This window comes from Microtus oregoni, unplaced genomic scaffold (assembly GCF_018167655.1).
Source record: "Microtus oregoni isolate MIOR12 unplaced genomic scaffold, Mior012 000032F_ref0000030, whole genome shotgun sequence".
NCBI classification, from domain to species: Eukaryota; Metazoa; Chordata; class Mammalia; order Rodentia; family Cricetidae; genus Microtus; species Microtus oregoni.
Window position 1 is genome coordinate 13420251 of NW_024543091.1, and position 27050 is coordinate 13447300.

The 27050-nt window shown below is 42.2% G+C and overlaps 1 protein-coding gene across 3 annotated transcripts in view; it reads left to right on the plus strand.

Annotated features, from left to right (window-relative positions):
• The window catches only part of Unc13c (unc-13 homolog C), a 457501-nt gene that overhangs the window by 249113 nt on the left and 181338 nt on the right, over positions 1 to 27050 (plus strand). For all 3 annotated transcript variants that reach the window (XM_041679506.1, XM_041679508.1, XM_041679507.1), the window contains 4 exons: positions 6237 to 6393; positions 15652 to 15720; positions 17824 to 17913; positions 22194 to 22322. In XM_041679506.1, coding sequence (XP_041535440.1) covers positions 6237 to 6393; positions 15652 to 15720; positions 17824 to 17913; positions 22194 to 22322 — 445 coding nt within the window. The remainder of the gene's footprint in view (positions 1 to 6236; positions 6394 to 15651; positions 15721 to 17823; positions 17914 to 22193; positions 22323 to 27050) is intronic.

Here is a 27050-nt window from a genome sequence, read left to right on the forward strand (position 1 = left end):
GGCTGAAGATTATACTATCTATACTAAATATAATCTCTATGTATCTAAAAGACCTGATTAATTCTCAGTACCTATCTAACTTGAAGACTAAGAGAATAAACAACTGTGCAATATATGAAGACAATGATCTTCAACTGTAAACAATGTCATTACATATCAAATGTAAACAATGTTATTATTTAAATAATATCAGAGGTAGAAATGTACATTGTGATATGGTAGATGTATCAATACAATATAGACAAAGTTATAAGCATACAAAAATAGAGGTAGGAACATTCACATTTAATATTCAATATATCAATATACAAGAAACAGTACCAGTACAATTTTCTAAAAACAGTAATTCATAAATACCAATCATCCCATCAAACTAGTTAATTCCCCCCCCTTTTTTTGAAAATACCCCTAAATCCATAAAATATGGGGGAAGGAAAAGTGAGCCAGGAGTGCACTGTGAAAGCTAGGAAGCTATGCTCGCTGGAGCCCAATCCACTGCCTGATCTCTGGTAGCTGACTTGCTCACAAAGGCAGGTGATGGAGGAAGGTCATTGGCTAATAAAGGAACTACCTTGGCCCATTTTATTGGTTAGAAGATAGGTGGGAGGAGTAAACAGACCAGAACACTGGGAGGAAGAGGAAGTGAGCTCAGACTCGACAGCTCTCCTCTCGGGAGCAGACGCCTCAGAGAGACGCCATGCCCCGCTCCTGGGCAGACGCACGCCATGAAGCTCTGACCCAGGATGGACTAGGCTAGAATCTTCCCGGTAAGACCGGTTCTCACAGATTATTAGAGATGGGTTGATCGGGATGTGAGAATTAGCCTGTAAGTGCTAGAGCTAAAGGGCCAAGCAGTGTTTAAAAGAATACAGTGTCCGTGTAATTATTTCAGGGCATAAGCTAGCCGAGCAGGCAGCGGGGGTGCTGGGGACGCAGCCCCGCTGCCATATTACTACAGGCAGGGAAAGATCAGCTTGCGCCTCAGGGGCGCGGGAAGGGGGGGGGCAAAAAAGCTGTAATCGGCGTAATAACCAGGCTAGCTTAATATGAAACAACAAATTTTAATGAGGGGATAGCTTACAACACCAGGGATCCAGCGGTGAGCAGAAGATACAAAAAAAGAAAGCAGCAGGCTCATGCTCGCCAAATTTATATGTAAACATTAGCCCGAGGTGAACACACCCCCTAAGGGGGCTGGGCTATCCCTATAAGCACTGACTGCTCTTGAAAGGACCTGCTTTTAGTTCCCATTACCCACAATCCATGGATTTTGTCTTGCTAAAGTGATACATGAAGCATTGACTCTCGTCTCTGGAATCTGCCTTTTGCCAGCCCTCTCTCCCCTTTCACTCTAAGGAGCTCCCTACCCCTGTGCCCATCCCCTATTGCACAGCTGCCCTGCGATTAGGAGTTGTACCCTCTTCGGTGCATATGGACAGAGTAGGTGTGGGAAATGAGAAAATACTCTCCTCCACAGGAGACAGTTACCATGGAGTAGAGTCTGTTGGGCAACCTTGGTGAGATGTGGTAGACCCCGGTCTCTGCTGCAAAGACATACAGTGAGCAGCCTCTAGCCATGCCATCCCACTTCTTGTTGGTCAACTAATTCTTAAGAGCTAAGACACCAACCTGTCATTGAGTTTTTCTCAGTCCAGCAAGCTTCCCGGTAGTTAGGGAAAGTTGCTCTTTGGTGCTAGAAATCATTAAACGGTACTCCTACTTTCCAGGGCTGGTAGGATTTGACTTCCTTCCTGGTATCATGGGAGCCTTCGGGAAGATTTAGAGGGTGGCTCTTGTGCCTCTAGCTATTGTCCGTCATACCCCAGAAATTGCCTCATTTCAGTATTAATCAAAGGATAAGATATTTCTGTCAGTTCTTTGGGATGAATGCTTGCCTAATGTTCTGGATGATTTAAAACATCACTCTCAGCAGAGCAATGCTGGAGTGTGGTCAGCATTACAATATTACTGCCGTGTACCACAGGCAAACCCTCCTGAAGTAATTGTATATAAAAATCAACTGTCCTATCAGGGTAGCTGAGCACTCGTCTTGTTCCCCCTTAACTCTGTGTAGATGCCTTTAGCTCCTGCCGTTTGGCTTTCATTAAGAAAAGCCCATTGGGCCGGGCGATGGTGGACACACGCCTTTAATCCCAGCACTCGGGAGGCAGAGGCAGGCGGATCTCTGTGAGTTCAAGACCAGCCTGGTCTACAGAGCTAGTTCCAGGACAGGCTCCAAAGCTACAGAGAAACCCTGTCTCGAAAAACCAAAAAAAAAAAAAAAAAAAAAAAAAAAAAAAAAAAAAAAAAAAAGCCCATTGGTACACCCTTGGGTGTGGGAAATCCCTGTATTAAATACAATCTCAGCATAACTGCACACACAGGTATAACCACAGCATACAGTCCCAGAAAGAGAGGAAGGTGATCTCAATGAGGTGAAGTCAATGTCTTGAGAGACATCTTCCATTCACGCAGTTTGACTAGACACCATAATGAAACCCAAATAATTAAGTCTATCTGCATGCCATGTTCACAACAGCATCATTAACACAAAAAAGGTGGGGAGGGACGCTCAGGTAGCTTCTTCCTTGCTGGACTCTTTTTCTCCCTTCCTCTCTCTCAAACACATACTCCTGAATTCTCACACCCAAAGTAACCCCTTAAAAGTGTAGATCTGATGATGTTGCTTCCGTTACATGGAGAGGGAGTTTGACTTCTGGAATATGATTTGATCGCTTGCATTCTCTCTGAGAGAATTTGAGCTTTATTTGCGAAAGCCCTCTGACCTATGAAGATGTGACGAAGGAGCTGACCTAACTTATGGCACAAAACTCCACATAAACCCCCAGACACACAGACACACAGACAGACCTCTGGCCGTACTGGTCTGGCACTCTCCCCTGATGGTCAATGGAGTTGACTGCATACATTTGTGTCTTCATTAGTTGGCACTATTTCATTTCCCTGAGCAAATTCTTTCTCCATGAAATCAAGTCCTTTGCATGGCTTCAGGATCTCTTCGTCATCACTAACTCATAGCCCAGGCTCTGTTATGAATTCTTTCCTGAGCCTCTCCAGGCTGGGTTGGTAGTCTCTACAGCACTCTGTCTGGTTCTCACAGTTGCCTCCCGTCTGTTATGTGCCCCAAGTCCCTGGCGGTGTGCAAGGAGGCTCACTGCTGTCGACCAGAGCTCACCTTGTACATTTTCATCAACCATGGGGACACCAGGCTTCTCATTCTTCCCTGTTCACTGCCTGGCCTCTCAGCCTAAGCCCCTCTGGCCGTCCTTTTCCCTGATTGTGGACTGGACTTGTGGGGCTGTGTCCTGTACCCTAATTTTGTCTGCTCTAACCCGTGGCCTACCCAAGCCCATGGCGGGAGGCAGCTAGAAGAAATGAGGCCTGAGCAATCTGGCGGTATAGGTTTGTTTTAATTTTGATTACATTTTCTTCATTTATTGCAAGAGTGCTTGCCATGCCAAGTGTGCAAAGGTTGGCAGGTAACTTAAAGAAGCTGGTTCTCTCCTTCTGCCATGTGGGTCCTGGGGATTGTGCTTGGGTCATCAGGCTTGCTGGCAAGTACCTTAACCCAGTGAGCTGAGTTGCTGCCTGGGTAAATTATTTTGAAACCAAGAACTACATTGCTCTTGTGACATCATCCATTTCAAAATGACATACTTCCAGCTTCAGAGTTTCAATAAAGTTTACTTTGGCAATTGACTATGATGTCATGTCTCTACCTCTTCCTGGATATGCCTGTTTTTCTATTATCTCCCAAATTGTCATGTTTAGGCATTTAGCATTCTATAATTCTTGGTCTATGATTAGAGTCTAATAAATCTAATTTTATGAAATTTGGGGGTCAGGGAAAAACACAATGGCCTCACTTTGAGGTTTTAAAATTTCTTCCTGAAATAATTTTTCTATCATTTGTGGTATTCTGTGTGGGCTAAGTGCATTAATGATTAACTCCAACTCACCAATAATGCATCAGTTTCACATTAAGGAAAGAAATAAAAGCGCTTCCCCTTGGAGTCATTTAGCCAAGAGTGGGCACAGATTTGAATTATCTACTTCAGGCTCCCCGTGCCTTCTGTACCCTGCCAGTCTGTTGCATGGGTCTGAATTTGTGCCTGCCTGAAGGCTGTCTTGTGAATTAGCCCTTGTGCCTTTACCTGTGACTGTCCTGGTGTGTCTGTCTTTTGTGTGGCTGTGTCTATATGTGTTCATGTGTGTCTGTCTGTAAAAGTGTCATGTAACTGTCTATATCTGTATGTTTCTGTGTGTTTATGCATTTCCATGCCTTAAAAGGAGAATTTTTCTCTCTCTTTTATTGGGATAGTTAACAGACATCTTTAACAGTTTTACAGGGATTAAGACACTGACTCCAGCTGACCCACAAATGACCCAGATGACAACCAGCATTGAAAATGACACTGTCTATTAACCGATGTCCAAGTGCTGTGTTTAACGTTATAGGAATATACTCATTGTTAGAAGATTGCTTTCCACCTTTGGATTTGCTGCTGTCAGCAAACGGGACAAATGCACTGTTCTGGGTCAGGGCACAGAAGAGCACACAATTTAAGATTGCAGCGTGCATTAGCTTACACTGTAAAAGTTGATTACACGGAAAATCCAAGGCAAGTAAGGTTAGTGTTACATTGCCCTCTTGAAAGCAGGTTAAACAAACAGGCTGAGAACACAGTGGTATAACAGTCTTCCGTCTTCTGGGACTTCAAGATGTTCTTAATTCTATCTGTGAGGTCTAGTAAAAGTTCCAGTACTGTAAGAGATATAAAAGATACTTTCGTAATTTTGTATTACTACAGCATTCATTTTAAAATTTTTTGGTTATATTTATTTATTTACTATGTGTATGGATGTATGTGTGCACAAATGTGTGGGGTACCATGTGTGTACCATAGGGCATGTGTGTGGAGGTCAAAGGACAACTTAGTAATCTGTTTCTCCTTCCACCACGTGGGTTCCAGGATGGAGCTCAGTTTGTGAGGTGTGGCAGCAAGAGCCCTTACCCACCGAGCCATATCACTGAGTCCCATTTGTGGTATTCCTTGTGGGTATTAATAAATTTTAATAATCTCAGAAATAATAATTTAAAAACATAAATACATTTATATTCCCATAGTTAAATAACAGACATCATATAACTCTTAGGACATAAATTGTCACTTCTAATTCTCAAGGACCACAGCTTCAACCTACGTTCATCAGCTAGGGTCAGGAAAGAGGAGGTAGATAGGAACCCAGCCCAGCTGTGTGCTAAACGCAGCCACATTGTCAGGACAGATACTGGCTTGCTTTGTGGGATGCCACTCATGACATGATGCTCCTTTACGTACGCACAGCCCACTTAGGCATTCAGTAACACACAATGCCGAATTGCCGAGATGGGAGACAAATTACTGAAATATCTGAGCAAATGGGGTCAAATTATGGTAAGAAGACTCTTTTCTGCCGTGTGCATTTTGTCGTTCAGATTTATCACAAGCCACACTTTCAGCATGACAATCTTTTGATAGAGTTCACACGAGACAGGTTTCCTTGAGAGAAGCGACAGAAAAAAGCTCTTGTTGCCTTTGATGTCGTAAATGACTCTATTATTCGAGGTTTCAATCGAGAACCTCTGTGCCCAGGCCTGGCATGATTCAGTTGTTTGTCTAATTGAATCCTGTCTATAACAAAGCGCTTGGAAAGCAGAATTGCTGATAGAGGCCCTTGAAGCCTGGGAAACTTCAAAAGTGCCACTCAAGTCAGGTGTGAACCAGTAGGAGTGAAAGTGGAGCCGCTTGCTGCAAAACAGAAGGCACCGTGAGGAGGAGACAGAGGCCAATGGTGTTTGGGTGGCATGTGGCATTTTAGGCTCTTAAATAGCTGAAGGTAGGGTCGGGGCCTTGGGGTGACCCTGTGCCCACAGCTGTTATTCCAGCACGCTGAACTTTGCAGGGACCTGGCCTTGGCTTTTAGCACCGAGCACCCATGTAGTTCAAAGAAACTGCCCGTAACCCCACGAGAGGTCATTTTTCTAACCAAGCTGCGTCACCAGTGTGAATATGAAATTTCTAAGAAGCTGAACATGTCTGCTCTCCCAGAAACTGTTGGAGCGTTTGCTACAGTTGAGGAATGACTTAATGGCGACATGAAAGGGAGGGCTTGTACGTGAATTAGCTTCCACTTTTAAAGCACTGTGTGTCTTGTGTTTTAAAACATTTCAGGCACTTTTCATGTCTGTCTTCTAAGTACATGTGCCCGGGTGTCCCTGCGGTCATGAGTGCCCTGCTGGCGAACATCAACGCTTTCTATGCTCACACAACTGTCTCCACTAATGTGCAGGTTTCTGCCTCGGATCGCTTTGCCGCTACAAACTTTGGGGTGAGTGTAATTATTTCTGGAGCTCTAAGTTTTCAACTAGTCTATGGTTGCTAGATTGTCAAGGGCCTTCAGACCCCAGATATTCTCTTCATTCCCACCCTACCCCCAATTAAATTATATCTAGTATATAATGAGTCCCCATAACCTAACATGGTAAACAAAACAAGTTTGATCTGGTACCCTAGGAAAAAAGAATATGAATATTTAACCAAAGAAGAAAACAAATCAAAAGAAAAATGGTTACATTGAGGATAGCATTGGGGCTATGGATAACAGGTTTGATAATGATAACACCATCAAGTCCCTTGTGCCATCTGAACCTTAGTTTCTCAACCTGCTCAGAGTATGATGAGTCTTACCCTGACATTATTCCAAATTGTGAGGTAAGGACCAATGAGATTTAAGATTCTATAATCTAATATGCAAAATATGAGGATTCTAGAATTATATGAGGTATGAGAGGTTTGTCCCTCCTGGCTTACTATAATATAAACAATACACTGTCAATGTTATAGATTGTAATGTTAGATAGATCAACTTTTGCAAGGACCAGGACTAAAGAACATTCTGGAGCTAGTTCAATAAAAATACTGTGATGGTCAAATTCCAGACCAGAGAAGATTTTTGTAATAAAGGCGTCACCTTGGAAACAGAACCTGTTGTCTTGGGACTTTGCCTATAATGTAAACCATGCTGTGTTATGAAATGGCTCTGTTTCTATTCTGCCTGTGTACACTGCGGAGAACAAGCCGGGCTTGCAGAACACTGCGCCTTTCTGCCTCCTAGAAGATGCAATTTCGTGATTAACATCTGCCATAAAAGCCACCTGGAGGAAAACTGGATGCCACGCTTTCTACTTCACCCTGACCCAGAGAGAAGAAAACACATTGACTTCAGCACATTTCCCATCTCAGTAGCAACATGTTTACAGCAAACTTCATTTTGTAAATCAAATAACATCTTGTGGGATAGAAACAAAAAAGTGAGACATTTGATCAAATCATAACTGGATTAATTGGAGGTCGAGCATGTGGCTGTGTATTTTCTCTCACCTTGGAGTATAATCCTGTTTCCTAAACCAAAGATATCAGCTGTACTATCTCCTGCCTCCACTTTGGAGCCCTGAGTTCTGATTCACCTGAGGACTAAAGTAGATATTCCAGATACCGTGATGGGTATACAGTCATTTCTTAAACCTTCTTTAAGTTACAACCCTGAGTTTTCAAATCCCCCCACCCAAACATAGTGTATTTGAAAAAGCTTTCTTCAAGCTGGGCATGGTGGTGCACACTTATTTCCTGTACTCAGAAGGCAGAGACAGGCAGATCTCTGAGTTCAAGGCCAGTCTGTTCTATATAGGGACTTCCAAGACAGCCAGGATTACATAGAGAAACTCTGTCTTGGAAAAGAAAAAAGAGAAAGCCTTTTCTGAGTCTTATACTCCCTAGGCACCTGCTCCACCACTTGTGCAAGAGTAGCCAGTGCTGGTAACCACTGGGCAGTCTCTCCAGTCCCATTATTGTTTCCTCGTGACTTACCATGACATTTGTATAGACAGACACAACCAAGTTTTTGTTTACAAAGTTTACATAACTTGACAGGATACTCTTAAAGAAGAAAGTAAGTTTTTCAGCAGGAAATCCACTGTAAAATAAACATTTGTGGCAGACACCGTTAGCAGCACAAACTCCGGGAAAGGAAACTGAAGGTTTTCATTCTCTGCCTCTCACACCATGGAGAATTCTTCTGTGGGTTCTGACTTTATGTTATTTGACCATTTCTTTGTGTGACAAAATTTGTGAAATATTTTTACAAGAAAGAAAAATATTATTTAGTCTTTACATCAGAGAAAATCATGATTTTTTTAATTTTTTAATTTTTTTATTATCTACTTATTATTAAAGATTTCTGTCTCTTCCCCACCACCACCTCCCATATCCCTAGACTACAACCCCAAAGTCCAAATCAGGAGCAGAAGGAGAGAGAGCACGAGCAAGGAAAATCATGATTTTTAAATTCTAATCTAGAATTTATCTTCACAATTCCTTCTTTTTAATTTTATTTTTTTATTCATCTATTAATTTTCTTCCCAGCCTCAGCCTCCCCCATCCTCCCCTCCCAAAGCTGTGCCCCCTTCCCTGTATCAATCACTCCCACCTTCCAATTTCCAGCTCTTCTGTCTCCATTTAGGAAAAAGAAGGTCTCCCATGACTGTCAATAAAATATGCATATCAAGTTGCAGTTAGACTAACCACTTCCCAATGTATTAAGGCTGGGCAAGGCAACCCAGTATGGGGAGTAGAGCCCCAAAATTCAGTGAAAGAGTCAAGAAATGGCTCCTGCTCCCACTGTTAGGAGTCCCACAAGGGGACCAAACCACATAACTGTAACATATATACAGAGTGCCTAGGTCAGTCCCATGCAGACTCCCTGGTTGTCAGTTCAGTCTCTGTGAGCCCCAATGAGCCCAGGTTAGTTGATTATGTGAGCCTTCCCATGGTGTCCTTTACCCCTCTGTCTCCTACATGGCTTTCTTCTCCTCCTCCGTGAGATTCCTGAACTCCTCCTAAGGTTTGACTGTGAGTCTCTGCATCTGTCTCCATCTGTTGCTGGATGGAGTCTTTGATGACAATTGGGCCAGGGACCAGTCTGGTCACAGAAGATGGCCAGTTCGGGATACTTACCCACTATTACGAGGAGTCTAATCTGGGGTCCTCCCTGTGGACTCCTGAGAGATTCCCCTGTGCAAGGCTTCCCACCCAGCACTGAAATGTCCCCCCAGCGATCCCCCTCAGCACCCTTCCCCTCTGTTGCATCCCCCAATCTTATTGCTCATGTTCCCTTCCCCCCTCCCTATCCTCAGTTCATTCACAAAATCTCCTCTATTTCCCCTTCGAGGGAGATATGGGTGCCCCCCCCACCATGAACCTTCCGTGTTATTTAGTCTCTCTGGGTCTGTAGCCTATAACATAGTTATTCTTGATTTTACAACATCCCATGTTTGTCCTTCTCGGTCTGGGTTACCTTACTCAAATTTATTTTTTTCTAGTTCCATCCATTTGCCTTCAAATTTCCTAGTGTGCTTGTTTTAAACAATTGAGTAATACTGTGTAAAATTTGTCACACTATCCTTATCCATTCCTCAGCAGAAGGACAGCTAGGCTGTTTCCAGGTTCTGACTATTACAAATCAAGCTACTATGAACATGGCTGAGTAAGTGTCCTATGGTATGGTTGAGCCTCCTTTGGGTATATGCCCAAGAGTGGTATTTCTGAGTCTTGTAGTAGGTTGGTTCTCAGTTTTCTGAGAAACCGCCACACTGACTTCCAAAGTGACTTCATAAGTATACAGTCCTACCAGCAATGGAGGAGTGTTCGTTCCCCTTGCTCCACATCCTCTCCAACATGAGCTGTCATGTGTTTTTTTTTTAATCTTAACCATTCTGATAGGTGTAAAATGGAATCTCAAATCAGTAAGAAACAAAGAGGCCACCCCCACTATATTTTTATGATTAACAACCATAAAATTATTAAGAACACTTAAACATTCTATTTGAAATGTTTTCTTCTTACCGAGTTTTTGATTTTGATGAATCTGGATGGAGATCTTTCCAGCCCATGTCAGGATATTCTTTATCTTATTTCTGGCATTCTTTCACAAACCTGAGGTCACACAAGTACTTCCATTGGCGGGATCTCTCCAAGAGATGCTGAAGCAAGTGAAGGCCCTGAAATTCGAACAGGGTCAGTTTCCATCTCAGTTCATCCACACTGTGACCAAGACAGAGATGGGAGCGGATAAAGAAGCTGAGGCTGCATGGAACCTGGTACCCACTCATAACAGGAACTTTTCTTCCCATTATTCCCTGGACCCTGGCAGGGGTGCTTTCTAAACATGTACTCATGAGGTAACCATTCCCTCTCCCTGAGTCTTCCCTCTGCTGAGGAACCCAGTCCAACCCACCTATTAGCTTTTATATGGCTCATGAGTTAAGAATGATTTTTATGCATTTAAATGTTATTTAAAAAACAAAAGAAGATTATGAACTTGTGGTTCATGAGAATTACATAAAATTACAATTTTGCTGTTCACCCATAAAGTTTTATTGAAAAAAAACTGGCCATGTCTAAAACACTGGTATCTCATCTAGCAAAGGCTACCATGCCAGTGTCAGATTGGAGTAGTGAAAGAATCCCCAAAGTCAAACACAATTACTCTCTAGGATGCTTCAGATAGCCTGCTGGCTACTGGTCTCGGTACTTTAACCACCTAAGTAAAGCTGGGGTTTTGATAAATGATAATACCAAGTATCATTATGATGATTTGCCTACCAGACAAGTATGGCCCTTACCTACTACAAAGAGATGACTAATCAGGCTGTTCCCAGTGTGGTGCCGCGACTCTTGGGAGAAACATGTTTTAATCGCCTCTTGTTTACTCCCCAGATCATGCCATGCAGACAGTCGGCCCCCTCAGCTGTCTCAAAGGCAATCTCACCCTAGTTAACCAGAAGTACGGTAAACAAAATTACATCTCGAGCTGTCCCTGCTGTTCAAAGAATCTCTTTGAAAATTCAATCAACAGAATGCTTTTAATTTTGCTTCATCAGATGTGATTTGGGAGTCGGTGACTACAAGCCCAGCAGATTTCTCTCTCCAGTCTTCTTTCTTCCTTGCATGTTAAGTTTCCAGCAGAGCCCTGGAAACCAGGGTGGGGAGAAGCAATCTGAGAGCTGCCTCAGTCGGAATTCTGAGCATCCCCACAAGACAGAACCTCACAGACACAAGTCCATCTAAATAGACTCCGCTATACATAACCTAAGTCTAGGGGCCAAGAAACACTGGGGTAGTGTAGCCCAGGGCTGTAATTTTTTGAAACTATAGATAGGGGCTGAAGAGATGGTTCAGTGCTTGCCTTGAAAACACAAGGACTTGAGTTTGATATTAGAACCTATATATGATGTCAAGTGTGATGGCACATGCCTGTAATCCCAGTGTGGTGGTTTGAATGAGAATGGCCCCCATGATCTCATGTATTTGAATGCTTGGGTCTCTAGTTGATGGACCTCTTCAGAAAGAATTAGGAGGTGTGGTCTTTCGGAGGAGGTATGTCACTGGAGACAGGCTTTGAAGTTTCAAAAACCCATGTCATTCCCAGTAAGCGCTCTCTCTCGCTCTCTCTCTCTCTCTCTCTCTCTCTCTCTCTCTCTCTCTCTCTCTGTTATCTCAGATGTAAGCTCTCAGCTTTGCTCCAGTGAGATGCCTGTCTGCTCCTTTGCTCCCCATCATGATGGTCAGGGACTCACCCTCTGAAACTGAAAGCCCCAAATAAACTCTTCTATAATCTGCCTTTGTCATGGTGTCTTATCACAGCAATAATAAAGTAACTAAGAGCCAGGCAGTGGTGGTGCACGCCTTTAATCCTAGCACTCGGGAGGTAGAGGCAGGTGGATCTCTGTGAGTTTGAGGCCAGCCTGGTCTACAAGAGCTAGTTCCAGGACATCTATGCTGTTACACAGATAAACCCTGTCTTGAAAAACAATAAATAAATAAATAAATAAATAAATAAATAAATAAATAAATAATAAATGTAACTAAGAAACCCAGTATCAAGGTAGAGGAAACAGGTATATTCTTGGGGTTCTTACAAGCCAGGCTAGTCTACTCGGTGAGTTCCAGGTTAGTGAGAGACCCCATTTCAAAAGAATGGCAGGTGATGAGGAATGAGGAATGATACCCATGATTGTCTCCTGGCCTCCACACATGCCTGTACACACATGTACTCAAACACAGATATGTACATGCACACTTATGGATAGATAGGACAGACATGGGAATCCAATAGCACATGGCGCTCTCATTTGCTTTAATTCATGTTCCTAGAGAAGCTAAATAAGAAGGTGACTCCAAAGACAAACACATAGGCATCCTCCTGAATATTAACCTTCATCAGGCGATGAAAGGAGACAAAGACAGAGATCCACATTGGAGCACCGGACAGAAATCTCAAGGTCCAAATCAGGAGCAGAAGGAGAGGGAGCATGAGCAAGGAACTCAGGACCGCGAGGGGTGCACCCACACACTGAGACAATGGGGATGTTCTATCGGGAACTCACCAAGGCCAGCTGGCCTGGGTCTGAGAAAGCATGGGATAAAACCGGACTTGCTGAACATAGCGGACAATGAGGACTACTGAGAACTCAAGAACAAGGTCCCAATGAGGAGCAGAAGGAGGGAGAACATGAGCAAAGAAGTCGGGACCACGAGGGGTGCACCCACCCACTGAGACAGTGGAGCTGATCTAATGGGAGCTCACCAAGGCCAGCTGGACTGTGACTGAAAAAGCATGGGATAAAACTGGACTCTCTGAACATGGCGAACAATGAGGGCTGATGAGACGCAAAGGACAATGGCACGGGGTTTTGATCCTGCTTAATGTGCTGGCTTTGTGGGAGCCTAGCCAGTTTGGATGTTCACCTTCCTAGAAATGCACGGAGGGGGGAGGACCTAGGACTTACCACAGGGCAGGAAAATCTGACTGCTCTTTGGGCTGGAGAGGGAGGGGGAGAGGAGTGGGGGGAGGGGGAGAAGGGTGGGAGGAGGGGGAGGGAAATGGGAGGCTGGGAGGAGGTGGAAACTTGTTTTTTTTTTTCTTCTCCTTTTCTCAATAAAAAAAAAAAGAACAATGGCAATGGGTTTTTGATCCTACTGCACGTACTACTGGCTTTGGGGGAGCCTAGGCAGTTTGGATGCTCACCTTACTAGACCTAGATAGAGGTGGGAGGTCCTTGGACTTCCCACAGGTCAGGGAACCCTGATTGCTCTTTGAGCAGATGAGGGAGGGGGACTTGATCGGGGGAGGGGGAGGGAAATGGGAGGCGGTGGCAGGGAGGAGGCAGAAATCCTTAATAAATAAATAAATTTAAAAAAACAAAAAAACTAGGCTTTATCATCTAGACTTTCTCAACTAAAGTGAATCACAAAGAGCAAAGAAAAATAAGACTAAAAGCTGCCCTCAATAAAGGATTCTTTTTCAAATACTACTAACATGAACAAATCTTGCCAAGCATTCTGTCTTAGGTCTTTTCGATCAGTAATTAATTGATAAGAGAAAACTGAGTTTTTCCTCCTTAATAAACTCAGTCTGTCTCATTGTCCAAGACTATGCTCTCGGCATGGCCATTCTCTAATGAAGTCTGGGAAGGTAAGCGTTTCCTGCTGGGCACATACACCACATGAAATTCTCTTATTGAAGAGCAGTGGAGAAATAGATGCTGGGCAGCAGCCAGCTCAACCAGCCCTGCCGAGTGGCATGGGATCAGCGATTCGGGGCAAGGCACAGTGCAGCCGTCAGGTCAACTGTCTTGATGATTTGTGCCAATCACAGAGGTCAGGCCCAGCTTCCAGAGATGTGACATGAATCAGATCAATGTTTATAGTCACTCGAGTGATTAACTTTACTGTGGCCCTGAACTCTCGACTGTAGCAATGCTTCCATCTTTATTTTCCATGTAAAAACTGGAAGGAAATGTAAGGGGCAGTAATAAAGTTTGACGTGGCTTGTTGCCTCCCCAGGAACATGTGGTTGGGATAGGCAATGGAATATCTAAGATGCTAAGTTCATCTTCATGTCTCCGTAGCTTTGCTACACAGGGTGATCTTAGCCTGCTTCAGAAGCTTCTGGGAGGCAAAGTTTATATGTGCTGCTTCCACGTTTACTCCACGGGAGTTAGGGCGGGGGTGCTGCTTCGCCTCTGTTCACTAATGTGTGGTTATGATGACAATGGCACTTCACTGAAAATACTGACAGCTTCATCTAGTGAAAAGTGGTCAAAAGTCTTCAACTTGTGTTTCTATGCAACTGTGACTCCATTAAGATCAACGACTTCAAAGACTAAGACCTATATGCCCCATTCAGCCATTTCCCAAACGAAGGAAAGATTCTCGTTTGCCAATACTCTGCAAAATGCAATTTGGTATTTATAGACTAAAGATGTAGACAGAAAGCCTTGCCCCCAGTCATTCCTGTACCCACTCATTATTTTGTAAGGTCAAATTAGCTGGGAAAGGAGGTTAGGAGTTTCAGTGCAAGGTCGTGTAGCTCAGGCTCACCTGTAGGCATGTCTGTGGTGGGAGAGCGGGACAGTCTCTTGATGACATCAAATGACACGGGAAGACCAGGTCTAAGAGTGGGCAGCACTGTTCCATGTTTGGATCATGGACTTTGGCAACAGAAAAATGGGGAAAAAAAAGAAGAAGAAAAAAGAGAAGGAGAAAGAAAGCTGAGTACACATGTTCTTTGTTCTTGACTACAGATGTGGCCAGATGTTTAAACTTCATGTGACCTTGGCTTTCTTGCAATGGTAGACTGTAACCTCCAACTGTGAAGTAAATAAATGCTTTCTCCATAAGCTTGTTCTGCCGAGTGTTTATTTTATTACAGTGACAAAATCAAAGCATTGCCTATAGTGTGTGTGTGAGAGAGAGAGAGAGAAAGAGAGAGAGAGAGAGAGAGAGAGAGAGAGAGAGTTGAGGTTTTCTCCTTGCTTGTATTAGAGGCATCCAAGTCCAATCTTATATTTACTAAGTCAACTCCATCCTCTCCCCAGTAAAATACTTCATTGAAGAAACTAGTCCCATACTGACATAGCCCCAATGGCAGCCATAAGGAGAACTCAATTTTTATAGTGTTTGCAAGGATAAATTATAAAATCCTTTAAAAACAATTGATCCCTTCAGATTATCATGTCTTTCTTTACTTCCCAACAGAAAATGTCTTTTAAAGGGGGAGCAAATATTTTTATACACACACACATACCAGCTGTTTATTCCCATGGTTAGAAATTAATAAATCTGTCAATAATTTTCTGGGGGCCCATGGTAGTAGGCAGGATTAAAACAGGGGGTGAGCTGTAATTTCTTCTGCTGATGCATTGCAGTACTATGAGTCATTCTAGAGAGAAATGATGGAAGTTTTTCTGCAGAAAAACTCCAGACACTCCGGTAGGACCACTGCACCCTTTCTTGTCATTCACAGAGGAAGAGTGACTTCCCTGGAGAGTAGGAATGGTGCCAGAGACCCAGAGATGGAGTGCAAGCCACTGTTGTGTCCTGTAGTTTGTGCACATCTGTAACTTTGGACAGTCGTTGACATCAATGCTCCACCATCTCTGTAGAATGGGAACAGTAACTCTCATGGCTGAGGGATTGAGAGTGGTTGCTTATTTCCATCACTCTGTCTTGTGTTTTCTTGGTACAGAGGGAAAAATTCATAAAACTGCTGGACCAGTTGCATAACTCTTTAAGGATCGACCTGTCAAAGTACAGGGTAGGTACAGCATGTTTTCTCTTAAGGTGGACCACTGCCAAAGTACAGGATAGGTACAGCATGATTTCTCTTTTTTTTTTTGTTGTTATTTTTTTTTTTTCGAGACAGGGTTTCTCTGTGGCTTTGGAGCCTGTCCTGGAACTAGCTCTGTAGACCAGGCAGGTCTCGAACTCACAGAGATCCGCCTGCCTCTGCCTCCCGAGTGCTGGGATTAAAGGCGTGCGCCACCATCACCCAGCCCATGATTTCTCTTAAGGTGGATCACTGCCTTCGCTCTAGGGGGCTTCTCCACACAGTGTATCATAACCCATCCTGTAATGAAAAAGTAAACATGCTGATTTTGAGTCTGACACATTGGAAGCAATCCTCAAGAGAGCCTTTGTTGTTCTCAGACTCTGCCTGCACATAAACCCTAACAATAATAATACTTTGTGTGTGTACAACTCAATCTTGGAATTTTTAATAACCATCTGGTGGAGTAGCCCTGGGCTAATTCATCAAGTGAACACAAAGTCCAGCCTTACTTTGAAATTCATTTTGAAAATTTACTTACAAGATACATCATCATAATTGTAGATGTTTTTATGTATCTTCTATTTATCAACAGTTTATTTGAATATTTTCTTATTTGTATATATGCATTTCCTGCTTTCATTTTAATTAGTCCCTTAATGATTGATGAATGGATAATAGATAGATAGACAGACAGACAGACAAATAGATAGATAGATAGATGATAGATAGATAGATAGAAGATATATAGATGATTGATAGACAGAGACAGATGATAGATATGCATCTCCTGCATTCATTTTAATTAGTCCCTTAATGATTGATGGATAGATAAGAGATAGATAGACAGATGATAGATAGATAGATAGATAGATAGATAGATAGATAGATAGATAGATGATAGACAGACAGATGACTAGGTAGACAGATAATTACCTATTTCTGGAAATTACAACCTAAATTTTATCAAGTATAATTGTATATTGGAATTAACCACATTACAAAAAAAACAGTCGTCACCCATGCCAGCCTGCTGTAGAAGCTATTTTGGGGCGAGAGAACACAGCTTATTGACCATCATTAGGCACCAAGCCTGCTCAAGGTCATAAGAAATATCCAGAACTCCATTTGGGATTTTCTGCTGACTGCAGAACCCCTACATGAAAACAATCATCAGTTCATATGAGAAATGTCTCAAGGTTAAAACCTTTTGTTTCTTCAAGTATTTTCATAATGGCACTTTTTGCTTTTCCTCTATAATTCGATTATCTTAAAAATGTAAGTGACCTGTCTCCATGTCTTTCACTAGGGAGAAAGCTATGTGGAACTCATCATATTTCAGATCTTGAAATACAATCTTATTTTCTTCTTTTAGAAGGTTTCCTTGTGCCTGAAAAGTGAATCTTACCACCTATACCACATTCAAAGTAATTTTTGAAAATTACAGCAATCTTTGGGAATTGATTAAAAAGATTTAAATACATACTAACCTCCCTTCTTTGAAAAATGTATTTTACAGGCAGGAATTAACATGTTAGCATTGCAAAAACAATAAATTTAGTAAGCTTTTAAAGCTTTTCCTTTATTGTATGAGGTTGCTCCACTAATATGAGGAATTTAATCACTTCGTTTTCACGCCTTCATTGTCCACTCTCGCCACCCTCACGCCCCTGCTGGAGCCCTCTCCTCAACAATCCCCCTCCTATGGTCATGGCTTTATCTTGTCTGTGGCCCACTGAATTTAATTAGGGTTTCGTGTCAGAGTGGGGATGGGAGGTTATTTACTGGAGCATAGCAACTCATCAGTGGCTACACCACTGAAGAAAATGGCACCCCAGGGACGAATAAAAGTATATGACTTCCTAAGACTGATAGCAGAATGTTTCTAAATCTTCTGTTTCTCAGAATGTTCTGTGACAAATAAAACACTAAAAAAAAAAAAATTAAGAACACTCTAGAATATTTTTAACTGCAGTATGACCTACCTCCTGCTTTTAGTTTTTTTTTTCCACAGTAAGCTTGTTTTATTAATTTCCCCACTGGACATCCAATATCAGCATCTTTATCCATTTCTATTTTCTATTTAACCAGGAAAACTTTCCCGCCAGCAGCAGTGAGAGACTGCAGGACCTGAAGTCCACTGTGGACCTGCTGACCAGCATCACCTTCTTCAGGATGAAGGTATCTCATCCCATGCCCACAATGTTCCAGTGTGACATCAGAACATGTTTGTCCCTCGATAGCTTTGCTTTATCCTACTGCTGGCCAGTGCTGTCCAATTCCAGTGAGTAATCCTGGGCCATATGACTTGACCAACACAGGCTCCATCAAAGTTTCCTGTCACTTTACATGGATTCACTGGGTCAGAACTAAGTTCCCATTAAATTAAATTTTACTCAAAAGATGTGTTCTTAGTAACACCACAAGACACTTTAAAAAGTAGCAAAGAATGTTAAGTGAAAGTAGAGTTACATTTAAGTGGTAGCTGGAATGGTTTGCTAACTTTTCACTTAGAAGAGCTCACTCCTGTTCACCCAATGGTGTCAGCGCAGTGACAGCCTTGGCAATGCTTGTATGGGAACTGGTCACCTGATTCTTTGGTGCATTTGGCTATGGTCTGCCAAACTCTCTAGACATTTCTGTTTAGAAATAGCCCTTCTTTCATACCAGTTTCTAGACAGTCATAATTTAGGGCAGTATGGAGCCTTTCAAACACAGTTTGTTAGGATATAGACTTAATATATTTTTCTTTCTGAAACAGAGTATTATGAGAGTTGGTCAGCAAATTCTGATAGAGCGAACAAAATAAAACAACACACCAGGCTATTTTTCTCAGTTACCATGAGTTTGTCACTCACAGCACTAAAAAGTAGTATTTTATAATTGACAGAAATCAAAACCATGATACGGGATGATCATTAGTTTCTGTAATGTCACTTAGCTTAATATCAGGACCCATTGGCGAGTGGTATCAGTGTGTAGATAAAGCAGGTGAGACCCAGTCAAGGCTTGGTGAGAAAGTGATGGGCTCAGGTGGGCAAGAGATGGCTGCAGCAGGGGAATGAGAGGGTGGCAACAACAAGAGTGATACCCCACTGATAGGCAACTGCCCGTCTCCTTCCCAGGGTGACTACCAAGTGAGGATTCTTCTGTTCCTTCTCTAGGAAAGGGAGCAAAGGAGAGAGAAAAGCCGCTCGTGACTATGACACAGCCCTGCCACCTGCCCTGTCTCTGTATTATTTACACTCTTCTTTCTTTTGTATTATTGACTGTCACCCGAAGTCTGTTTTCTAGAATTGATGGCCTCTGCCACCTTCACGATTGATTACCTTCCTCTTAGAAACCAGCAAATTGGCCAGATTCCTGCCTACAGTACTAAATCATCAGCTTCCCTCTTCCTTATTATCAATTATGCTCTTAATTTTTAAAGCATTATTTAACAGGCTGATGAGATGGCTTATCAAGAAAGAAGGCTTTTTGCTCTTCCACGGGATCTGAGCTCTTTACCCAGCACCCACATGGTGGCTCACAACCAGCTACAACCCCAGTTCCAGAGGGTCTCACGCCCTCTTCTGGCCTTTGTGAAAACTGCACACATATAGTGCCTAGACTCTATCCATGCAAACAATCACACGTTAGTTAATCTTTAAAATACTGCTTGACCCCACTTATCCCAGTTCCAAAACTTTTCAAAAGTTGTTTCTTTCTATTATATTCTTTCTTTGGAGGATTATAATTACAATATCTCTCCCTTCCGATTTTTCCCTCCAAATTCTCTCATACACCCCTTCTTCCCTTTCTGCTCTCTTTCAAATTCATGGCCTCTTTCTTTATCGTTATTAATTGTGCAGGTGTGTGGGTGTAGGTGTGAGTGTGTTCCTAAATACAACCTTTCACTCTGTGCAATTCTACCAACATGTGTGTTTTCAGGACTAGTGCTTTAGCACTGAACCACCCACCTATTAGTGCGCTCTTCCCTAGGGACAGCCACCTTTGCTCAGTTGCCTATAGTTCTTTATGTAGGGTTGAAACCTCATGGGATTTCCTCCTTCCAGTTTTCCTCCTTCTATAGTTCATGTTTGGGCAGCCATGATGGTGAGACTCTCTGGACGTAGCCTGATATTGCTTAGAGACACAAACTCACAGCAAACTCCCTGATCCTCTGGCTCTTGCAATCTTTCCCAAGCCTTAGGTGTGGGAGCATTTAGATGTATGGGAATGGTCTCTGCAACTCTGCATTTTAACTGGTTGTTTTTTCCTGCAATGGTCTCTTCTGTTGCAAAGAGAAATCTCCTTGGCGAAGAGTGAAGACTGCACTAGTCTGTGGTATAAGGACAAACGTTTATAGGTTCTTAGGGATTATGCTGACCTAATACATCAGTGGTTGGTGTAGATTCTCCTCCAATAGCCATGACTTTGCCAGCACTGGATAACTCGCTGGGTCTCCCATACCAAGCATGCTAGCCCTCTTGTTGAGTTGGTCTTAAATCCAATTACAGAGCTGTTGGTTTGTGCCAAGGTATTGTCTTCCAGTTATCTTTTATTCTCACTATAGAGAGTAAAAATCATCCTTAAGTATGCAATTCTAGTAATTCTCAGAAATGTGTAGCTGCATAGACACAATAGCAATATTCACAGAGCGGCTCCATAAGCCCATGCAAATTCCCTTTGCATTCAGCCCCTCTCCACCACTGCTGACAGATACTACAGTTCCTTGCATAGAAGCTCTCCTTTCCCAGAAGGCCACAAAGTGGCACCATACCCTGTGTAGTATCTTTGTGACCCATCCATGCTGTTAACGAATCTACTGTCTGCATCTCTTGTGACTGACTTGTGATTATGTGATATGGACAGACCACAGGTTGTTTGCTCATTCACTAAAGTCTGGACATTTTGGCTGTTCTCAGTTTATATTGATTACAAATAAAACAAACATAATGAGTACAAGCATTTGTTCAGGCATATTTTTACCTTCCTGGGGAAATCCCCAGCCAGAGCATATAGTGCCTCCATCTGCTCTGGGGCTCTTAGTGAAGTTTTGTTCACTCCCTATTTAACCACTGTCTTTCTTATTTTCTATTGGGAGTGAAGTTGAATCTTATTGTAGACTTTAAATTTCCCATCTTACATAAAAACAAACCCCACAATTTACGAAATTAGAAACAGGGGTGGTTTTTGTATATTTAAAGATGACAGATTAAAAATTATTTACTGAAAATATATTCTTATATTTTTGGTTGAGAGCCTAACCTTTAAAAGCTGAGCCATCACACACCTTTAATCCAAGCACTTGTGAGGCAGAGGCAGGAGGATCTCTGTGAGTGCGAGGCCAACCTGATCTAGAAAAGCTAGTTCCAGGACAGGCTCCAAAGCTACAGAGAAACCCTGTCTCAAGGAAGGAAGGAAGGAAGGAAGGAAGGAAGGAAGGAAGGAAGGAAATATATTCTTTCCCTGCTGATATTTTCTTTGTGCTTTTGTAAATGATCAATTGTTTCCAAATGATATACTTTTTTTAAAAAAATCTACACACCTACTAGCACCATACTGCCTCGATTATTTATGCTTTATAGAGACTCTTAAAAGATACATTTTGTGACATTTTCTTCTTTGACCCTATAGGTTAGGGGTTTAAAGTATTGTTGAGATTTTTGTTGAAACTGAGTTTTCTGTAAAGGCTGATTGGTAACAACGAGTTGCTTTCCTGTTCTGTGAAACCCTTGTCTACCTTGACCAATCATAAGGCTCTCAGAACACTCTCCATGCGGTTCTCCCATTCCCTTCCACCCTCCTACCCTTCATCTGCTATTTCCATCCTCTGCTCTTTCTGGGTCATCAACACTTCCCAGCCTCTCGCCATTGCCTTGTTTCTCTTTTCATCATGGGTTGCCATGTAAATGTGTTTAACTTAGTTTTTATACATTACCTCTAGAATTTAAGCCTATGAGGAAAGGTATTATTGTTCATCCTTCCACTTGCTCCTTTCAGTATTATTGCTACAAGACACACAGTGATTGCTTCCCATTTGTCAATTGATGGAGCTGAGAAAGTGTTGTTCCTGGTCATGCGAAGTGCTTCTGCTTGGGTGTTTACAGCCATGAATATTTTCAGGAGATTGCTATTTCAGAAAGCTAAATTACACACACACACACACACACACACAATCATTTAGCTTTATTATATATATATATATATATATATATATATATATGCACACACACACATATATATATACTCATTCACTATATATATTCATGATATATATGCTGTATATATCCCCTATGTGGGTTCCCGGGATTGAACTCAGGTCATAGGTTAGGCACAATCTCCCTTACCTACTTAGCCATATAACCCACCTTGCTTTTAAGGCCATGTTTTTTTAAAACATCATCTTACACGGTACTTGAATATAGTTTCATAGTTTGTATCATTCTATTGTGTTAAAGAAATACTTTGTCCATCAGGTTCTGGAGCTGCAGAGTCCACCAAAGGCCAGTGCGGTAGTGAAGGACTGTGTCAGGGCCTGCCTGGATTCTACATACAAGTACATCTTCGACAATTGCCACGAACTCTATTCTCAGCTAATAGACCCGGTAAGAGGAGGTGTGGGGCTTTATGATCGCTGCCATTCTGTTTCTGATGTCTGCTTCAATACATTCAGAATAGCAGAAAATAGGGAAGAATGCTCATTTAATTTCACATTAACTACAGGTTTGAGAATTCCCAGCCCATGTCTTCACATTTGAACATCATTTCCCTGTGCTCGAGCTAATTCATTCCTCACAATAGCTTCGTGTGGCAACGGCAGATATTATCGTTTCTGTTTTTCGGGTGCATAATTGCGTTTAGAGGAATTAAATGTCCCGCTCCAGTTCACAGAATAGGTAGTAATTCCTTCGAGGGAACCTGACATTAAGCCAATAAGGCATTCAGTGGAAATGCATTCCACTCTTTTCTGTTTGTTTTTCTTCTGCTACTTTTAGTAAACATCTAGAGAAAAAAAAAAAGCTCCCATTGAAAACTCAGATGCTGTGGCTGGGATGTAGCTCAGTTGGTAGGCTGCTTGCCTCCCATGTTCAAAGCCATTGGTTTGATCCCCAACACTGCGTAAACCTAGCATCGTGGCTCACACCTGCAATCCAGGCAGTTGGAGGGTGAAGGCAGGAATGTCAACAGTTAAAGGTCATTCTTAACTACTTAGTATATTCAAGGATTATTTGGGTTACATGCAACCTTGTGCCCCCAAAATAAGGAAAAGGAAAGAGGGGGAAATAATCAATTGTGTAAACAGCTACATCATATTTAAAAAAAAAAAAGTCTCCTTCAAAAGTATCCTCTTCCGTATTACTCTCTAAGCTTTAGACTCCTCCTTCCACCTTCCCAGAAATGAAGACCCTTTTACAGTGCTTAAGGTGTATATGATATAACAGCGGTACTGTCGAATCCTTACTTGAGCAATTAAGGCCACGAGATAGATAATTTGGTGACACAGAAGGAGGAATTCTGTAGCTCTTGTCCGTGAGCAGCTTAGCGTGCCACACATCACAGGCACCCTGCCAAGAGCAGGAGATGCAGTCATGATTCCTGTTTAGAAAGGCACACAATTAGAGCCTTAAGACTGATTTCAATGTGTGTTCTGATGCCTACACATTAGAATTAGTGGAGCAAGGCCTCAGTCAGGGCCTTCGCCTCTCTAAAATAGACAGAATGCCTTTGCTGTCTACTTCAGAATTAGGTTATAAAGCCAAGAGACGCTGCCAAGCATCTAGCAAATCAGAAATCAGTGCAGAGTCATCAGTGATGACAAATGTTTAAAAACACGCAGCATAGAAGCCAAAGAAAGACTCTTACTGTGGTAATTTTGTTAAAAACACAGACCTACGTTGAAAGGCAAATGGGAAATTTGAAACGATGTTATTAGGCGCTTGGAGCCAACTGAAGGATTCCTGCATGGTTAAGTGTGATGTGTGGTATTCTTAAAGTTACCATTTAAAACCTTCCAGTAAATACGGATACTATTGCCTTAATTAACTTGACTCAATTTACAGGAATAAATATTATATATAGTCATTTATTTAAAAATTGCTTCTTTTTAATCTATGAGCAGCACTAGCAACACGAAGGACATGATGGTGTTGCATGGATAAAAGCAAAGCCAATGCTAGACAGACTTGTTGGAGAATATTATTTTAAGGTGTCTGACCTTTGTTTATGCAGTATTTGTTCAGCTCTATGAAGCTTTGATTCTTTCCCGGTCCAAAACACCTGATGGTAATAAAGAGCTGAACAGCCAATAGCGAGACAGGAGCAAGGATAGGCGGGGCTGGCAGGCAAAGAGTGAAAATAGAAGGAGAAATGAGAAAAAGGGAGCAAAGGAGAGAACAAGGAGAGGAGGACATGAGGGGTCAGCCACCCAGCCACCCAGCTACCCAGGCAGCCACGGAGTCAGAGTGCAAGTAAGATACAAAGAAAGAAGTAAGGAAATGAAAAAGCCCAGAGGCAAAAGGTAGTCCGGATAATTTAAGAAAAGCTGGCAAGAAACAAGCCAAGCTAAGGTCGGATGATTATATATAAGAATAAGTCTCTGTGTGTTATTTATTTGGGAGTGGGGTAGCAGTCTGCCCAAAAGAACAAAAAGCAACCAACAACACATACTTTCTTAGTAAAGTCTTATGTTTAGTGGCAGATTTCTTATAAAAAATAATATTGAAGAGAAGGCCTAAGATAAACGGTCAACAAATTATCAAATGTCCTACCACCAGCTTGGCAGTGACCAGTAAATAGAGTCTGTCCACACTGTAATTGGTGGTTAGCAGAGGTGGGTAGATTGCAGTAGCCCTTGCTCCAGTCTCTGCATATGTCCTGTAGAAATCAAAGGACAATAGAATTGCAGAAAGAAACGAGTCAGTCCCTTTCTCTAATTTCCTTGCTGCGCTTGCTTTTCTCAAATATTCTCCATGGCTCTCTATGACTCTGTTCTGTTGGACTACCGTTCCTCAAACGCTACCGTTCCTCAAACGTCTTATTGAGAACGTATCCTGCTATGCTGCTTTCTTTGGAAAAAAAAAAATCTATCTTTTAGATACTTTGTTTGCTGGTTTGACTTTCTCAAGCAGGGAGTGGTAAAGATAGCCAAGGAAAAGCAATCCAAATTACACAGGGAAATTGCTTCTGAGGTTCCGTCCTATGTAGGAAAAAGTGTTTAAAGCCTTTAGTAAATTCACAGATATATACTAATTAATGTTTTGTCTTCCGTTTTGTATCAGATAGTGTAAAAATAAGGGAAAGAAAAACAAGTAAGACAAACACAGCCACCATCCTTGTGGGCTTAGAGTCTTGCAGGGGATAGACAGTGAAGCCATAATTACACCAATAACTAGAAGAGTGCCGGGTTCCAGGGAAGGAAACACATGACGTAGTGTTAAAATGCATTAAGGAAGAGCCCCTGGACAGTGGGACATGGGGAGAGGTTAGTTCACTCCAGCTGCTGCTGGAAGCATGTCTCTGGGAAGACTGGGATTAAACGCGGAAAATTAATAAAGCTCTGTACTGCCATCATTCGAGACTGCAGTGTGGAGGCTGAAGAGATGGCACTGGCTACTTTTACAGGGCAGAATCATTCACAACCACCTGTGATTCCAGTTCTGTGGGATCCAGTGCCCTCTTCCAGCCACCCTGAGACTTGTGTTTTAAGAAGTAGGAAATGGTCGAGATACCAAATGCTTCGGGAACCTATGTGAGGCTAGAGGACTGAGTGATTCAGGGAAGAATGTAAAAAACACCCAGTCAATCTACAAAATTCCTGAAGGATACCAACTTGTTGAAAACAGATATTGGATATCGGCTGGGATGTATCGACCATTTCCTTCATTTTACAGGCAGCTCCTCATGGGAGACCTAGCTGAGAGCGGGTTATCCTGCCTTGTTCAACACAGAACCCTGTCCCTGATTTGACAGCTTCTAGGAAGGACTGAAGCTTTGAAAGGAGACCCATCTGAACTCAAAGTGAAGTTCCCATTAGTAGAAAGCAACTGAGTTTTGGGCAAGTCCCTCGAAGCTTGATTTCTTTGTTTATTAAGAGAGGATAGTGTTAATTATGCGTGCTGCCAAAATTGCCTGGAGAGCTAATTGAGCTAGTGTTTGAGTCGCCTTGCTCGCAGATGCCCAGGAGGTCATCCTGAGATCTATTCCAGCAATACCCGCCTAGTTCTTGATTTAAAATTAGGGATGGAACTTGACAGTAACAGGCTTAGAAAGGGAAACTTTGGGTCAGTGCTTTCCTTATGGCACTTCCTGGTTAGTTCTACAGGGGTGACTTTTACAACACGCAAAATCCAGTTTTCTGGGCCCACCTGGCTCCCTCTGAAGCGTGAAGGTTGTTACTCCACATCTGCTCGCAGTGAATCTTTCAGGTGTTTGGAAGCAGCGCAATGTGTTCTGTAATTAAGCCTGGCACCAGAGCGCTGTGGAGATCGCCACTTCTGCACATGCGCCTTGCTGCCGTTCTAACTGGTCACAGCAGCAAGGTCACACCAAGCCTAGCCATCATCCTCAGGCACAGGGAAATCTGAGCTTTTGCCATCACTCAAGGAAAGCAGACATGACCGCCCAAATTTTTTCATACAATTAACACAATAGTGGCGGGAGAGGTGGCTCAGGGCTTAAGAGCACTTACTGCTCTTGCAGAGGACAGGAGTTCGACTCCCAGCGGTCACACGGGGAGGCTCAAAACCACCTGTAAATCCACTCGAGGGGATCTGAGGTTTTTTCTGGCCTTTGCAGATACTGCATTCACACATGCACATACACTCGAACATACAGAATTTAAAATAAAAGACTTGGAAATTATATCAATATCACTTTCTGGGCATTCTTTTGGAGAGATTACATTCAAATTGACATCTTATATTTGTATATACATCTCCCTAGTTGATACAAATGGTAACATACTATGAAATATTGTGCCAAGACTTATTTCATTTCCTATGACTTTGAGGTGGTCTCATAATTAATGCACAAGAATATTTTTATATCTCATATCTGCATAGCACGGCACTAAAAGGACACTTCATGGTTTGTTTAACTTGTCGCTGCTGATGGAAATTCAGATTGTTCTACATAACAGTATTTAAAACGATGCTGGGAAAATTTTATATAACATATATATAATGTACATAATTATATAAAACATATATATATATATATATATATATATATATACTTTTTACCTTGTCAAAAAAAGTGTATCTCTCAGAATTCTAAGAGATGTATTTGATTGATGGGAAACAGATCTTGCAATTTTAAGAGATATTAGCAAATTG